At 31.8% G+C, this 18,055-nt stretch overlaps 1 protein-coding gene across 4 annotated transcripts in view; it reads right to left on the reverse strand.

The window, feature by feature from the left end:
• LOC106109354 (sn1-specific diacylglycerol lipase beta) overlaps positions 1–18,055 on the reverse strand; it is a 50,608-nt gene that overhangs the window by 7,050 nt on the left and 25,503 nt on the right. For all 4 annotated transcript variants that reach the window (XM_013290821.1, XM_013290820.1, XM_013290822.1 and 1 more), the window contains 4 exons: positions 4,416–4,511; positions 1,285–1,509; positions 539–651; positions 206–427 (listed from right to left, as the gene is read on the reverse strand). In XM_013290821.1, coding sequence (XP_013146275.1) covers positions 206–427; positions 539–651; positions 1,285–1,509; positions 4,416–4,511 — 656 coding nt within the window. The remainder of the gene's footprint in view (positions 1–205; positions 428–538; positions 652–1,284; positions 1,510–4,415; positions 4,512–18,055) is intronic.

Here is an 18,055-nt window from a genome sequence, read left to right on the forward strand (position 1 = left end):
ACTTGTTATGATCTTTGGTGATTTTACGCTGTTCTAAGATTAACTTTTACTCTATTACTTTTAAATTCAATCTCAGAGCTCATTGTCTAGTTTACTAAGCTCAACATATGAGAATATCAAGAGCCTTTTTGGGCGTCGAGCAACTAAATATATTACGTTAGTTATTTATAGGTACTAGTAAGTAAAATATAAGTATAATATGCACCTGCTACTTGTTGAAAAGCCTCTTTTCCGTGTTCGTCTCTTTTCAACCAACAGAACGCCCATCGGAACCTTCTAGACCACAGTCCTGTCACCTTCTTGTGATGTCTGGCTTGGTTCGGCGTGTCCTGCATGTCGTCATAGTTCACTGACCCCAGAGGATCGAACACCATAAATAGGCCGAATATCGTGAGAGCTAATTGCACCCAATTAAAAAGAACTATACCTAAAACAACAAAATGATTGTAATTTTAATTAAATTGATTCATTAAAAAAGTTATCAAATTGTAAATATTTTTTTTTCAGAAATTAAATATTTGTACAAATAATTACTTACTCTGTATAACAATACTTGAAAATTTATCCGTGACCGAGCATTCGATAACTTCGCAGAACATCCACATTGTGCCCATCACGTTTAATGCTATTTCTGGCAACACCAATAAAACTCTGCAAATAAAACATTCATGTGACAATTGTTTCAATATTAATATTCATACTCACGAATTCTCATAACGATAACTAACATTTCCTTTCAACTGCACACTTTATAAACTAAAAAACGATGAATATTTAAATGCATTTTTATGTTCTCATTTATAATTATAAGTTTAATTTCTTGTATGGTTTTTAATATTCCAAATCTAAATGATGAAAATTATTTTTGGTTACATAACTTTCACATAGTTAATAATTTTTTTAATAATATCAAGTCCCTATCTAACCACATCGTTTATGTACAAGATCCCTCTACAATCCAATTACAATGTCAAAGTTTAATTGGAAAGGATCCAAAACGGTTTGAGTTTCAGAATTGAATTCGTGTCTTTGTGAACACTTTAAGGATTAGGGCCTCTGATAACTTCATTTAACACTCCCTATGTAGAGTACTTTCATCTTACAGTATATCATAATCATACTAATATTATAAATGCGAAAATTGTAGTAATAATAATATTATAGAATGATAACGTAGCCATTTATTGGAGAAAGAATTTTTGAAATCAGCCCAGGCGTTTTCGAGGTAGTTCAATACAGACAAAAATACCAATCTTTCTACTTTGTAATATAAATAATACTAACTTTAATAATAACAAAGGGGCGACCATCTTCCTTGCGTCGACGTCTGTGATGGTGCCTTTGGCGGAGTGCAGGGCGAGTGCGGCCAACAGGACAAGGAGTGCTGCTTGCAGTGCCAACGTCCCGCACAGGTACAGTCGCACAAACGCGCCCCCCGACCACCCCTCGCTCGAGCACTGCCATGATATCGGGATCAGCACCTCCACTACTAGAGCTATAAGTACCAACCTGTAAACAAAATAGTGAAGAGTTTTATGTCACAGACCGATCGTGAATTCTGTCTGTTTGTAATTCGCCTAGTCAGTAATGATAACACAATTTTGTTATAAGTCGATACATATATGATGATACGTCAAGAAATACAAACAAATTGGGTTGAAAAATTTTTTCATTACAAATTGGATACAAAAGACCTACTTCATCAGTTATTTTAATAAAAATCTCAATTTCACATTAATTTTAAAATACAGAATGGCAGTAATTGGAAAATTATTCTGACCATAATCGTGTCCTGGGTCCATCGAGAAATGTCCTATAATAAGGTTAACCGATCGCGGGCCGGCGCGCTGGTCGCTGGTAGCAAGCAGTAATAAAGCCAATCAAAAGAGACATCGCAACAATTTAAAATCCATTACGAAGCTATCAGAGCGGAGTTTTCAAGGTCAAAGCGGTTGTTACCGCGCCCAAATTGAACCTTTGATGTACGAAAAAGAAAATAACCTAAAATACGTTTTGAACATATAGATCTTAACATCGGCGGCACTAATTTTAACAACTTTAAAAATATCTCTTTACATCAATGGATATCGATCGTTTACTTTACAAATTTATTTAATTATTAAGCAAAATGAAGAATTGTGTTTAATTACTAAATCGGAAGACAGCAAACAATTCCAAATTTGAAGTGTAGGTATAATTAAAATTTTGTGGAATAAAAAACTGTAGGTGGCAAATAAAAAACAATAGAGCAATTATAATGCTACAATAATAGCAAAAAACTTCTTTATAGTTAAAATATTAAACATTCCATACATCCATACGCGAGAGAAATTAAGTTTGCTTTTAATTACTGTGAAAGTTTGTGATGTAATCGATCTTTGCTAAAACTGTCGGGCTAAGTAAAATGACGTTGTCATGACTCCGATTACCAGAAGATATTTCGACAGAGATAGCGATGTGAACATTGTTTTATATATAAAAAAAAAAACATATCGACGAATTGAGTACCTCCTTCTTTTGGGAAGTCGGTCAAAAATAACCGTAGAATTACACTGCCATGCGATTACTGTACGTCACTACAGTGAAATTCTACCGTGAAGATTGTCATCATGTTTATTTAAAATACATATAGCTATAATTAATAACCATAGCAGAATCTTTATATCTTTATATTATTCAAAATGAAAAGCATTTTAGTTAATGCACACTAGTTTATTTTATTTTTTAGTTTGAATAGTTTTGTACGTCAGACAATTACAAAAGTAATTAAGGAATATCATGAATAAAACAAAAATAATAATTAAAGCTATTAAACTAAAAAAGAAACATGAGACTGAACAAAACTTGAAATTTTGATTAAAATTCGTTTTATTACAATACTAGCTTTCGCCCGCGACTCCGTTCGCGTGGAATTTAAAAAAAAAATGGTGAGAAATCTATGTGTTGTTCCAGACTATCCTCTACATCTATACCAAATTTCATCGAAATCCGTTCAGCCATTTAGATACAATCTCTAACAAACATCCATCCATCTAAACTTTCAAATTTATAATATTAGTAAGTATGTATGACCTGTATGAAGTATGATTTTCTGCAAATTACACTGTTGCGTGCATTTTTTTCAATTCACAATTTTCGTGTTGATATATTGAGCAATATGATTAATGTTTCCACAATGAGATGTACTGTGGTTGCGAGGCAAATGGTAATAAACGTAAATTACGTCGTAGGACCACTTATCCAATATAAAGGCTCATTGTTAAATAAAGTGCACAAGCTAGAAAGGCCAAAGAACATGTCACACGAATATAACCATATTGCTCAGGTATTTTTTTAATAATACTATGGGGTCAATTTAATCCCTTAATCCTCTGTATTTAATCTAATTTCTAAACCGTTAAAAACGAACACCACTTTAAATATTTACAAAAAAACAAATCTTTCTGTTAAAAAAGATTAAAAAATTAAAAAACAAGTATAAATGAATTTCCCAGGCAAAGGAAAAACCGTCATTCTAGTAGATATTTTACCAATGAGTCTATGTTTTTAACCTAAAATAAGCTACTTCTTTTTGTACAAGAAACTTCATAAATATGTTATTTTGTCGCTTCATAAAATTTTCAATCTGAGCTACTTTTTGTACTATTACAATGCCTTTATCTGACCTCTATTCTGTAATTTGACCATAAGTTAATTTTAGAAATAACACTAATTAACTTTTTTACTCTGGGGAAGACTATACAAGCCACGTTCCAAAATCGATCCAATTGTTTAGACTACTGGTCACAAGGGAATGGTCATATAAAACAGTTTTAATGCGGTAAAAATAATGAATTAACTCTATTTGAAATGTAACTATTTACTGACGTAAAAGTTAAGATGTAACTTTCCATAACATTGGTTTTGAACACTTTAGATAAGAGACTTATAGTCATAACAAAGCATAAGTTTCAACTTAACAATTAGGTTGCTCTGGCATGAATATCTTGTATCAAGTTTCACTCGAGGGGCGGCCATTTTGCGTGTCATTGCTGTGACGCTGAACACACTGTCTCAAAATTTACACATATGTTTCATACATTGTATATTATTGTTTTTTTTTTTTATTTATATGATCAATGTTTTTAATTTGTCTACAATCTTCTGTATTGTATTTGCCAAGTGTTTGCGGTTAGCCTAAACAAGTACACCAGGCAGCATAAACGATTTGCCAGTGACATGTGTCGCAGTCATTAGACTCGCATGATCGCATTGCATTTACTCCGATTTCCGTTTAGTTTCGCAAGCAAAGCGCTGAGTTAATTTATGGTGTCGGTTGCTACACGCGCGAGCTGCAATCAGACACTTATCCGACGAAAACAGTTCCATCTTCAATGGACCATTTAAGAGATGAATCACATAGTTCATATTCTTACCATACAAAGCGGAACAGAAGCTCGAAGATGCTCGGGAACACGAGGTCGTCGGAGGCTGCCAGCCATTTGCGCCCGAGCAGCCGGAGCGCCGGCATCCTGCAAACGAAATCAAACTTTAGTTATATAGTAATAAATATTTTTTTAATTCTTATCTAAAACTTTGCAATATTGTAAACATAGTTTTGTTATTGTATCTAATACCTGTGCAATATTTATATTACTCCAGACTAAAGTCTGCAACAACAAACTGTGTCAATCTAATAACAAAATGTAACCAAGAAGAATATTACAATTGCATTATGTTGATAGTAACGGGGGAATTTTAATTGTCTATTAACTGTTTTACTGTAATTATAATCATGTCAACGCTTATTGTTTAATAGCCTTCCAAGTATTGTTCACATTCCGATTGAATTATATATTCACATGACATTTTTATTAGATTAAATAATATATCACAGACTGTAGTGTTACTGCCGCATCGAGACGGTAATAGATTACTAAACGAGTCCCTTATTTTAGAGTTCAATATGAGCTTATACTTGTACTATGAATTTGACTTTGTTTTGATTATTAGATTTGACATTATTTTTGACCCACTATGAGAGTCCCTTAACAGGATGCGCTTGTGGGATACAGCCTTACCATAAGTACCTTCAAATTAAGCATGTTGGGCAAAACTTTAACTAACATATCATATGAACGAAGTTTCTTTTAATCAACCGCTTGTCAGCACCAATAAAAGTGATCCCAACCGACTGCCCTGCGGAACGCTTCATTTCTACTCGGTTTCAATTATTTTCTACGAAGTGGATTCGAGTGGATAACCGCAACAGACTACCGAATTAGGTTAAGCACGTACCGCTCCGTGACAAGGGTGACAAATTAAACTGGTGAACGAGTTTGTTGTTAATTTTCAGGCCATGTTTCGCTTAGTATTGTTACGAAGCTCGCGTTGTATTGCTTGTTTTCAAAGTTTGAACAAGTTTTGACTAAAACAAATTAGGTTTTGTCAGTTTTTGTATGATTGTAACTTTGCAACTAATATTAATAATTATCTAATCCATTATGTTGTGAAATAAATTAGAGTGTTGGCAGAAATACGCGAGAAATTGTAGGCGTAATTTTAATTACTTGGATGTTTAACTTGGTAATATCTTTATACACAAAGCAAAAACTTGAAGTGTTCTAAGCATGTTAATACGCTTGAGACCGTTTGGAGTCTTAAGAATTTTCTAAGAAATTAACTCGGGAACTGATTGCGTGTACGATACCGACTAATTGCTAAGACGTGATCTTTTAACGCTGGTTCATTTAAATTCTGAAAACGTTATAGCATTATGGAGGTTATATGTTAGTACCAATTCCTTTTGAGAATGTAAAATAGTATACATTTGAACATAACTAACTTTTGGAATGACGACAGATAATTCAAGCCTTGTTAAGCGTGTGTTTTAATTACACTTTTTAAAGAATGTAAATAACATTATATCAATTATTGTGCGTCTTACCTCTAAACATAGAAGCATCAGATTAAACTTTATTGAACAAACGACAGATGGTCAGTGAACCCGGACAACCGTGTACCAACTGCTACATGCAACAATATCCAACACAATAAGCACTATGGCTTACTCAGTCACTTAATGGCAAATTTAAAGACACTACACAACCTATGTCGACGTTAAAGATGTGGAAATTTCCTGAAATAACCACTACCCGGATTGACAAGTGACGTCATTTATTAACTAGGGCCATTTTGTATGGGTTTTTGTATTACTTAATACACGCGGGACACTTAATAGATTAAACAATGATTAAATCATTGATAACAACGTTTAAGGAAATGAATGTTAACATTTACGTAAGTGTTGTATGTATAAAATATCAGAATCAGCGGGTAGTTTCTTCGCACAGTGTCTTGCCATGTTAATTTTTTAAATATAACAAGATGATATTAAATATAGATTTATGTTACTCAGGGATGATTCGGTATTGTAATAGTTAAAGAATTCTTGAAATTAGTCGAGTAGTTTATTCGCTATCTATACCAATATTATAAAGAGGACAACTTTGTTTTATTGTAATTAAGGATCAAAAACTACTCGACCGATTAAAAATTCTTTCACCGTTAAAAAGGTAATTTATCTGAGAGTAACATAGGTTTTTTCATTTCTTTTTTATTATGGTATAATTACACGCGGACAAAGTCGCGGGCAAAAGCTAGTACACATAAATTAACTCTTTTTAATTTATTATTTAATTTCGTGGTTGGTTGTTCTGTCATGATTTATTGACTAATAACATATTCATTCCGATACATTTGTCGGAATTGTGAGAACAGTAGGAACACGTTTGTTAATCAAATAATTATAAAGATAAAATAATCAATGAATGTCTTTACTCGCGATGCAATTCAATAAATTATCACGATTCAAATATATTGCTGTTCCGTGATGAATTTTAATACGAATGCACAAAAAACAACGTTCTCTTTAACGGAGCTGGTTTAGAATTACTGGAGAGGAAATTTCCAACCTGTCTTAAATTATATTTAAAACGTAATAATAAGTTTTGGTTTGAGACTTTGGTTAATGCAGAATTTTCGCCAAGTAATCAATTGCTTTTAATATAGAGCGAGATGTGTTTTTGTTTTTTTTTTTGCCATGGAAATCCACTGTTACGTAATAAATATCGGTTATTTTATCGCATGATTTATTTGTCAGATAAGTTCATTTATTGTGTATAATTATAATTTCAAGCGTGAACGGATAATAAAGCAAGATAATAAAAACAATAACAATAATCGACCTCAATAAGTATGAATCATTTTTGTCTGAGCTAATCAGAGAGTTTGAAAACAGTTATAGAGCGGACGTTACAAACAATTAATTAATTCAAAAACACTTAATTCGTGATCATTAATAGCGAATGTTTTTCAATTGCGAATATAACAACTCCTGAATTACAGATTAGTTCATGTTGTCCTGTCTAATTATTAATATCAGATTATTGTATCTGCACAACATCGCTGCTTCCGTGTTACTGATTAACAATTATTTCCAGAAACCCATAATTATGTAGTATACAAGTCTGTAGCTATACTCAAGCATAAGTTATGACTTAAGCTTCAAATGAAATCTAATTAATATCAAACTTCCGTGACGTCAAAAGCAAATTACAATGTAGTCGTCGTCTACCTGAGTTGGGTTTGACGTAGGAACTTTTTATATAAACGTTGGTTATTTTTATTTTATAACTCAGCATCGACATTGTAAACGGCGAATGTTACAATCGTTAAACATGTCTTGATAAAGGCAAGTCCCGTAGCTGTTAAGTTAAATTTTACAAATCATTTTGCATTTACTGTAAGGTTTAAATTAGTCTTGTCACACATAATTTGTAATTTTTAGATTAACTATTAATCCGATCAATATAATAAATAACAGCGGAGTAAATGAACAATATGAAGTTTTGTTAACTTATCTGAGAGTGATGTCATTTTTAAGCTATCTGAGCCTCTATCAGTCAATGGTGGGACAGGCCCTTAAAGTCTGAGATTTTAACATAACATGTTCTACTGTCGCATGGCTCGTAAACAATGAATGGAATATCGATCTCGGCGTGTGAATATAAAGAGGATGCGCATACAGTGGCTGTGAGTTATTCATGAGCACGGTGACATCACTGTTGTGAATTCCACTTTAGAATATTATTGTGTAGGACTAACTGTAGGTTTTGACTGCTAACGGACATGTAATGTACAATAACATTGTTATCTCTATACGTGTATATATTGTTCTTCCAGTGGAAATCCAAGGTTATACAATTGCAGTCTTAAATAATATTCTAGAGCCATTTTTAAAGTAAGTCTTTTTTCTTCAAACTAAATGATTTCTAATTAAATGAGCTACAATATTTCACATCTTTCCTTATTTTTGCACACAGCATGAGTGAGCGAATACTGTTATGAAAAAATAAACACGTTAGTAAAAATAAACACATTAAGAAAATGGATTTGAACTATCGTTACAATTTATTTTAAATACAAGTTCGTGTGCTAATGAAGTAGTGTTTACGTTTTCTAATGTTTTTTTGAATATGTTTTAGGTGAAAATAAAAAACCGATCAGAAACAATTATAAATACTAGTGTTGTTGAATTGTGAGTAAAAAGTCGTGACTGGTTTCCACTATAACGAAGACTTGTATGATTAGAAGTCTCACCACTTTCTTTCTTCTCGCAGAAGATGAGAGAACAGAGTTCGGTACAACTGTTTCTTGTGAAATCTAAATTGTTAGTGACGTCGTGGTCCAGTTCTCGGTGCGGCGACCCCGGATCCAGAACGTAAATCGGTCAGCAGTCCCCTTACACTGCAACTCACCTAATTTTATCTTGAGTTCGTTTTAATAACTAAAATATATCGAGTGAATTTGTTACACATTTATGTAGTTTTTTAACTGCATGTGTATATAATTTTTAGTCTAGAAAAAAATATATTTTTTGAAGTGATTTTAGTCTCTGAAACCTTTAATCGAAACCAGAAATTTTTCTTATCTACTTTCTATTAAGATAACGAAGTCAAAATGTTTCGATAAAGTGTCCATGTTAAGTATGATTCATCCTAGATATGAATGACTTGTTAACTTGGTTTTTACATAGTATAAGATAATTTGATAATAAAAAAATTAACGATCGTATCAAAAGGGTTTTTTTAAATAAAAAACGGCAATAAATTTACTGAAATGAAACATATAAAAGCATTTTACATTTTATAATGTTACCATAATACTAAATGTAAAATACAGCAGAATAATATAAATATCGTTAACGTCGCGTGCCGATGCCGGGCTGCTCAGCCATAAAGTATATTCAATATTGAGGTCGACAGGTATTGGTTAGGAGATGCAAATCAATTTAACAGTGTCGTTACCGATTGGACGTAAAATTGATATTTAAACAATACAGCTGCCGCTCTTCAGTATTTACGACTACAACTGATGACGAATTGACGACTGAAATTAACTTTTTGTAAAATATTAGTAGATTTTCATTAATTTACTAATATTTCCTTTAACCATTCTAACTAAGCTCTAGGCTTGTGCTAGGATATGGTTCACGACAATAGTCGAATCCACGGCCTCAAGTAGTCCGTACCTCAAACCATTAGGCTATAACGATATATTTAATTTAAAAACCCCTATTTTTGTAGTTTAACTACAATGGATTCCAAAACACACTAAACATATCTAATATACAAAGCATGCATACTTATAAAATCATTTTTTATTATGGCATTTTACAACATCAATTCGTTATCGAACAATTGTCACAAAATAACTGAAGAAGTTACCAAGATGGCCGCTGTTTATATATTTACGTGATTAGTCAATTAAAGCTCTCTATCAAAACGAAGTACATATTGCAAGGAAGAATAAGAACACAATTACATTTCAATTGTCAAACAGTCAATCAATTTAGGTTCAATAACACATGAGAAAGAGGTAATAGAATATACGTGCGATATTATTAATATTAAGTACTCCTGTCAATCGGCCAAAAATGAAACAAAGGACAATGTATCACAATAAACGATAGATTATCTCGCAGATAAGAAGTGTTTGGATCACTTGAGTTCAACATCTCCGCAATGTATGAATCAATTTTGTATACTAAACAACGAAATTAATTCATTTTATTTTGTAGCCTAAACTGCTGTACGGATTTTGATGAAATTTGGCACAGATGTAGAGGATAATCCTGAAATTAACATAAGATACTTACTTTTGTTTTTTTATTTCCGCGCGGACGGTGTCGCGAGCGAAAGCTAGTGATGAAAAGCTACAATAGCAGTTGCTGACAAAGGTTAAGCGAACATTGTCTCTATTAATAACGGTTCGTTTATTAGAATTTGCTATCGTATAGCTTTATTAATGACCAACGTTATTCGCGAGACAATCGAGTGACGTCAACGGCCCACGCAAATTAATAAAATAACGAATTTTAGGGTATCTGGTACAGCAGTTATGATGGGGGAAACATGAAACGACTCAGTATCGACCAGATGACTTTGAGCCCGTATAAATAACAAGCACAGTGATTTTCAGATTGACATCAACACAACTCACTAAGATTAATCTTTGGTTTGTCCTTAGCAGTATTTCTAAACCAGTACGATTTAAGGTCCTTCAAGCGAGCATACAATGTCTTCAAAAGCCGGCAACGCATTGTATCGTCTGGTATTCCGGATTCGTGGGCATCGTTCATCATCGGCGTTCCCGCTGTTACTTACTTGTTTTATAAAATAAAAGATAACGTAACTGCTCTTGCTTAATATTATCTTTAGTGCAATCTCAGATTTTTAAATCATATTCATGTCAAGTTCGTGTCAAGTAAACATTTCGTGAGTAAATAACTTAAGGTCTTTATAACGCAATATTCGTATGTTAATATGACATTCGAAAGAAATATAATAATGTTAAAACGTACTAAGAATATCTTAAACCTTAACTATGAGGAATCTAGAAGAAAATTCGTTTAGAGTGACGATTTCACTTTTAAATTTATTTCTAGGGTTTAGGAGGTGACAATTTTTTTCCTAATTGAATCGGCGATCAGAACCCTATTAAATTAACAATTACAAAGTATTTATACCTACATACAAGCGGATAGCGAAAGAAACAGAAAAGCTAGAATGAAACAGTGTTATGTATCTCAATGTATTGTGAGTTCTAAGAGCGTATGATGCGGGGGTGTAATCCAATCATGTTCTCCGCTGCGCCGGTGTTCCGGAGCGACGCTTCCTACCTGTTCCTACACTACACGTGCCGTTCTCAATATTAATTGCATTTTATACGAAACGTATCCACTTTAATATCGTTTATGTTTTAATATATTTTATACTTGTTTATTTTTGTACTAAATTGGTTTTTCCTATTAACACTTTTAATACCAACAATTCAGATTATAAAGTAGTTATGTTAAAGGCGTAGTAAAGAAAGTTAGAATTCACAACCAGTACATCCTTATATGTCTTTTGAGCTTGTAAACATTATGAGAATTGCGAACGCAAATGTTAAACTAAGCTATATCCGTCAAAATAGACTTTCCTTCGAATTACATATTTTTTTAAGTTTGTTAGGTTTTTTAAATGATTATAAAACTAGCTTTCACACACGACTCCGTCCGCGTGGAATTAAAAAAAATCAAAAGTAAGCCTATGTCTTCCAGACTATCTTTTACATTTGTACTAAATTTAATTGAAATCTGTTCAGCCGTTTAGGCTACAAACTCTAACAAACATCCATCCATATAAACTTTCGAATTTACAACAATGGTATAAGTACGATATGAAGTATAAAGTATGATTATTTGGTCTTTATCTCCTTCTTAATAGTAAACATGCATGCATTTTAATTAGTTAAGATATTTCCAAGACAAAGGAAGGCAGAAAATCTATAAATAGTAACCGGTAACAAATAAATAGCATTAGCAAGGTCGTTGTGCAGACGTGGCGCTGCGCAGGCCCCAGCCAACGGTAATTTAATCCTGTAGGCCCGTAGGCTCCATATATCAAACGGCAAAGGTCACATCCACTTATTTATGAGACTTAAACGACCTATATGCTTATCGAATTACCTATATTTCTACATACTTGTAACGATCATGAAATTCGAGAAATTCGTTCTCAACTAAAATACTTTACCTGGGTTTTACTATGATGTAAAGTTAATCTTAAAAGAAAAAGTTTGTTTTTGTGTACATTAAAATAAAAATAATATATTGTCAGTCTAATCCTTTCACTACAATCCACTTACAATAATAAGATTTAAAGTGGTTATTTAACAACGTAACTTTATAAAATTACGTTCACAATTACGTCATATCGTCGGAGGATTGTGGATTGTGTCCCGCAATCGAATTAGTTAATACAATAACACGACGCGACGCGCAGTTAACTTTGTTAAAAACAAATCAATGCGCGTCCTCTGCGGTGGAAATAACTTTCCCGACATTGATAAACCACATGATACTATTATTATAGAGCCTTGAACTGAACCTTTATGGGGAGGACTATAAATGGCATCATTATTATTACATACATTAAATTATTTTTGAATGAAAGCCTCCGCTCGTTGCCCTGAGCTTTATAAAATACATGTCAACAAACAATAAATACGAGTATAACAGATACAAACTAGAGAAGAAATAATGAAATTAAAATGATAGGTCAACAATCATCTACAAATGATATACCGTTTGAGGCACAAAAGGCATTTCTTTAGCACAGGGAGCTGGTCATATTCATCATCCATAAACATTGGTGGGTAGTTAAAGTATAGAAATCGTACTACGCATTATGTGACCTATCACCAAGTAACTATAATCTTTTAATACGGTTTTCTATAATCTATGCTAATATTATAATATTATCTTACTTCTTACTAATCTAATATTATAAATGTGAAAGTTTATACGGATGGATGGATAGATGGATGTTTGTTAGAGTTTGTAGCCTAAACGGTTGAACCGATTTCAATGAAATTTGGTATAGATGTAGAGGATAGTCTGGAAGAACACATAGACTACTCACTTTTTTTTAAACTGTGGTTTTAACTGGTGTCGCGGACGAAAGCTAGTAATATTATAATGAGAAAAGATTTGTATTTTCGCATTTTATATGTATTGGAATAACAAAAAAACCACTGGACGGATTTAAAAAATGATTTTATCATTAAAATGCTACGTTATCGGTGAGTATTATAGGCGATTTTTTTTTTTTAAATTTCTTAATTTTGGCTAAGAAGTCGGCGTCAACAGTATGATATAAATATAGACCACAGTGTGAGGCTTCTCACCTGCAGGTTTATGATAACATATGAACATAAGTGTAAGATTATATAAGAAATGATTTTTTTATATAACAGTGTATTTCAGTCAAAACAAACAAGGTATTTAGTGTTTAAGATCTAGATTCTTTCTTAAAACTTATACGTAGTTATAAATGTCTTGTTTCGTTAGATGACTTTGAGACGTAGTGTTTTTTTTTTACTTTATACTTAAGTAATACAGATTTTCAAGAAAGCCAGCGTATTCTAGGATTATGCTGTCGGGATTTATTTTACAGATTGTACCCTAAGACGACTGGGACTTTGGAGCTTAGACTTTGATTAAATAAAAAAGTAATTAAACTTGAGTTTGAACAACTGCGTTGTTTTTTCTACTGGCTTTTCTAAATGTATATTTAGTTAGTGAAATAAAAACTTTTATAATACAGGTTTTTTATGTGTAGTTGAATTTAGCATAGATATATCTGTAACACTAGCTTTCCTCCGGTATTGTCCAGTGTTTTGGAATAGATTTAGTAGTTTACAAGTTTATTCGTTACATACATAAATACAAATCATTCCGTTTTATATTAGTGTTGATACAAACATATTAACGAAAATTCTTTGTCCTTATTTACATTTAGTCTTAAAAAACAAGTAAAATCAAAAATAAAATTGGTTTTAAAAACTGTTCAATACATTTAAAAAAAAATCATCAAACCTTGATAATATTTACTTTATAACAGAAAAATACTATGTTATAGAAAAAATTAATTAACACATTCAAAGCACATTTTATTCTAAGAAAACGAGACGAGGTAAACATTTTAAGTGACATTATATTATTTGTATAAATTTTCATACAGTTTCCCCAGAAAACAGCAAGTCATGCGAACTGCTAAGTGTTGCAACATTGCATCCAGATTGACGTCACAGTTTGGAGGTTATTGACCGAATTTTGTGTAGTTACACTCTCGAAAGGCAAAATTGAGTTTAACTTTTCTTTTACCTATAAGTTGTCAACAAAATACAAGCATGATGATTTGTTGAGAGATTTTTAATCGGTATTATTTTTTGAAAAATAAAAAAATGTGTTTTCGAAGAAAAATCCCGTTTACATTTTTGATTGTTTTACATTGTAAGGTTAAATAGTTAATTAAATAAACAGTTTTACATACAGATTTTCGTCAAAGAACATGGAAAAAATTATTTTTTTTGTATTATATTTTTTTGTTTTTTTTTGTGTGATTCTGTTCCAAAGGTTTCATAAACAATAATACAAGGTTGATGGAAATTACACAATACAAACAAAGTAGGAAAAAATTACTTAAATAAATCTCCAATTATGGTTGTTTCTCAAATTGCTCCGCTAACGAGAAAATGGTTATTTCTCAGTATAATAAGTATCTCCTTGCCATTGGCATCTGTCTATTATTAGATAATGTAATAACACGATATCGGATTTTCTTTTTTTTTGCACTACGGCCTCTTTTATAATAATTATAAATGCGGAAGTTTGAATAGAAAGATGTTAGTTATGTTTTTCAAAACGACTTAACGGAATTCCACAAAACATGGCGCAGATGTAAAACATATTAAAAAAAAATTATTACTACAAAAGAATAATATTTTTTTTTAATTTCTCACGGATATCCTTATATATAACTATAGACAGGTATAAAAATAGGGAGAATCTGATAAAGGCCTTGAATTTTTTCTCCAATAGAAATTGTGAACTTATTCATATGCAAATCGTTCATTCAGTTGAAGGGTGATCGATATTCAATTGAAATTTGTTCGTGACGCGATCGCTCAATATAGAATTTAGATGAATCGATTTACATAACTTCACCTTTAAGCAAATGCAACAGTTTACTATAGTATCATGGAGAAAAAGAGACAATATTCATTTCATATTTACTAAAGAGTTGCCTTTAGTTTAATGTAGGTCATAAAACGAGATTATTCGCACTACAATATGAATATATTAGAGAGCTCTTAGAATAAGAGTTGTCTATTGTTTTGATGAAATAACTCACAGGAGAAAAGTCTTTTGTAGTCAAGGGTTTAGTCTACATAACAACATTCAAACATTACATTATTAACATGCTATATTTGCGATCGGTCTGGAAACGTTTTCAAACACAAACAGTAAATTTTTACACACACAGTGATAATATATCAATAAAGGCAATCATAATTTAATTACTAATGCAAAAGTTTATTACAAAGTTGCTTAACCGTTCCCGCTGTTTGGTTTAAATGTAGTCTGGAAGAACACAAATCCCATCTAATAAGTTTTTTTTTTTAATTTCACTAAGATGGAATTTCAGGGGAAAGCGAGTGTATTATAATATCCTTCCTTAAATTTAAATTACGAGGTGAAGTAAAACGTCGCATTTAAATTTACAGTATTATTTTGCGCTGCCACTGCAATATTAAATACCAAATCTGGCTCATAGTATTAAATATTCCGATTATGCATTTAAATATTCATACATATTAAGATGACGTAACAAATGTAATATGGTGTCGAGAGCGCGGTTACGTGGCAACCAGTCTTGATAAATATTTGAGTGAAAACGGAATGAAATTTCTTACAAACTGAATACCAGATGAGAGCGCATGAGACCATTACTGTTTAATACCATTTTCCGTCTGAGATTGCTTGTTTCTAGTGTCTTAATTATTTATTTTCTTAAGTTATGTAAGGTATGAATTTTCCATTTATTTTGGTACCTAGCGATTCATTAGTGTTAGGTTGACATATGTTTCAACGGAGTAAACTTAATATTAAGTTCGGAAACGCAATCATGAATTTATCTAAACATAAAACTAACAAGTTGTTAAGCGTAGCTAGCAAAACGGCCATTAGGTCAAGTTTTTCACTGTTGTTTATGTGGCTACTTCTGGTGTAGAAAGATATAAACAATGTCATATATCGCTTCTAGTACTTGCAGTGCCACTAAAAAGACTGTAGTTTACAATTATTATTGAACGTGGTTATATTATAGATGGACTGACCAGATAAGAACAGCTACGGACGTACCGTTGCAGCAATGTGCGAAAAATGCAGCGTACAGGGAGGAGTGGCGGCAGCTTGTGAAGCGAGTCAATGATACCTGATACGTGATAACCACGACGAGTCTGTACATATTCAAGACGAAGAAAAAGAATATTATATTATGATTATCAACAGGATTACAACACAGTTACACGAAAAATTAGTATTGCATTTTTAATTACAAACTTTAAATCATTACACGGTTTTTTAGCTTTTTTTTTTACACAAAAAATTAATAAATGTTATTCAGATCATGTACAGTTGTGTTCGTACGAAATTTGATTCTGTATGAATTTCGTAGTTGACCTAATTGACCTTTTGCTTCGAAACATTTTTCCTTAAGCGTTATTAAAACAGGCTGAGTTTCTTGAAATTCAAATAAACGTAATGAGATAAAAATAACACAACATTAATCGTCTTTTGCATAATGCATAATACAGTAAACATTTTTTAGAAAAAATGAAAGTATAAATATTATTTATTTTCTTTTAGTAATTATACTACTACGTTTTACCTAATAAGTGGATATCCCACTTCATAACATTTTAACAATTTCATACATATACTGGCGTCGACAAGTAATAAGAAATTAATCAGGGACAAAACCAACAGTATTTTACGAGGCGTAATAAATATTTAATTTTGTACATTACACAAAAATATAGATTAATTCATAGGTTATATGGTTTTATGCATAATCAGGTATTAAAAAGTTTTACGATTGTCATATAAAAGTTAGGACATAATCTTTCAATTATTTTGATTCAAACTTGTCACGTTACGTAAAGTGGAACAACGTCTAAAACATAAAGAAAAAAAGGTAAAAAAAAGCTAAAACCCAAAGCAGCTTTATTTTAAAATCACGCTATTTGCATTATAGTTCCGTCGTACTTACAAAAGCAAAGTTCTAACAAAGAAATTCTAAAGAATGATATCTATTTAATGGACATGAAAATGAAATAAACTTTTCACAGTCTATTGTCTTTAATTTCCGACAAAAGCTTTGAAGTGGCAGTCAAAGCTCGTTGAGTGAATACAAAGACTGAAAGCTCTGCCGTTTTAATTAACATCCTTTTTAGATGAGCAATATTAAAAGGCTTCATACAAGGAAATGATTAGTAAAATAAAATTAATTAATTCTACTAAAAGAGAAATGTGTTAATTAAATCTTAAATGGAAATATATTAATAACGTAATTCACTAATACTCACTCAAGTTAATAAAAATTAGGAAAAATTTAAGTCTGACCTGCTAATAATACACTTCCTTGTTATCACTCCCACTGTACAATAAATGCACAATTCAATCCGAAAAATCACGTATTTAGGTCATTTAATAAACACTGATTATAGTCTGTTACTGCATTTGTTTAGTCCGCACAATATGGAAGGCCGCAGTTTGACCCACAAGCAACATCTATTGTTTCCATCCACAGTTTGAAGGCTAATTAACCGCGTATACAGTAATAACAAAATATCTCAAACGTCAGTTTTCACGAATCACATGTTTCAAAACATAATTTCTCTTATTTTCTTCAAAAACCAGACGGCAATTTATGCACACGTGACACCGCAGTGAAAACTCACTCGTAAAATCGTAAATGGAAAACACTTCCAGGTAATATTTCAAGCAAATTAACTATAAACATTAAAAATTAACCACCGTGTAATGAAATATTTTTTTGATTACTTCTTTTTTGTTAATTAGTCAGACTTACTAAAGTACTAAAGAGATGGATGGATTCCCGGC

The sequence above is a fragment of the Papilio polytes genome, unplaced genomic scaffold, assembly GCF_000836215.1.
Source record: "Papilio polytes unplaced genomic scaffold, Ppol_1.0 DF821289.1, whole genome shotgun sequence".
Classification (NCBI taxonomy): Eukaryota; Metazoa; Arthropoda; class Insecta; order Lepidoptera; family Papilionidae; genus Papilio; species Papilio polytes.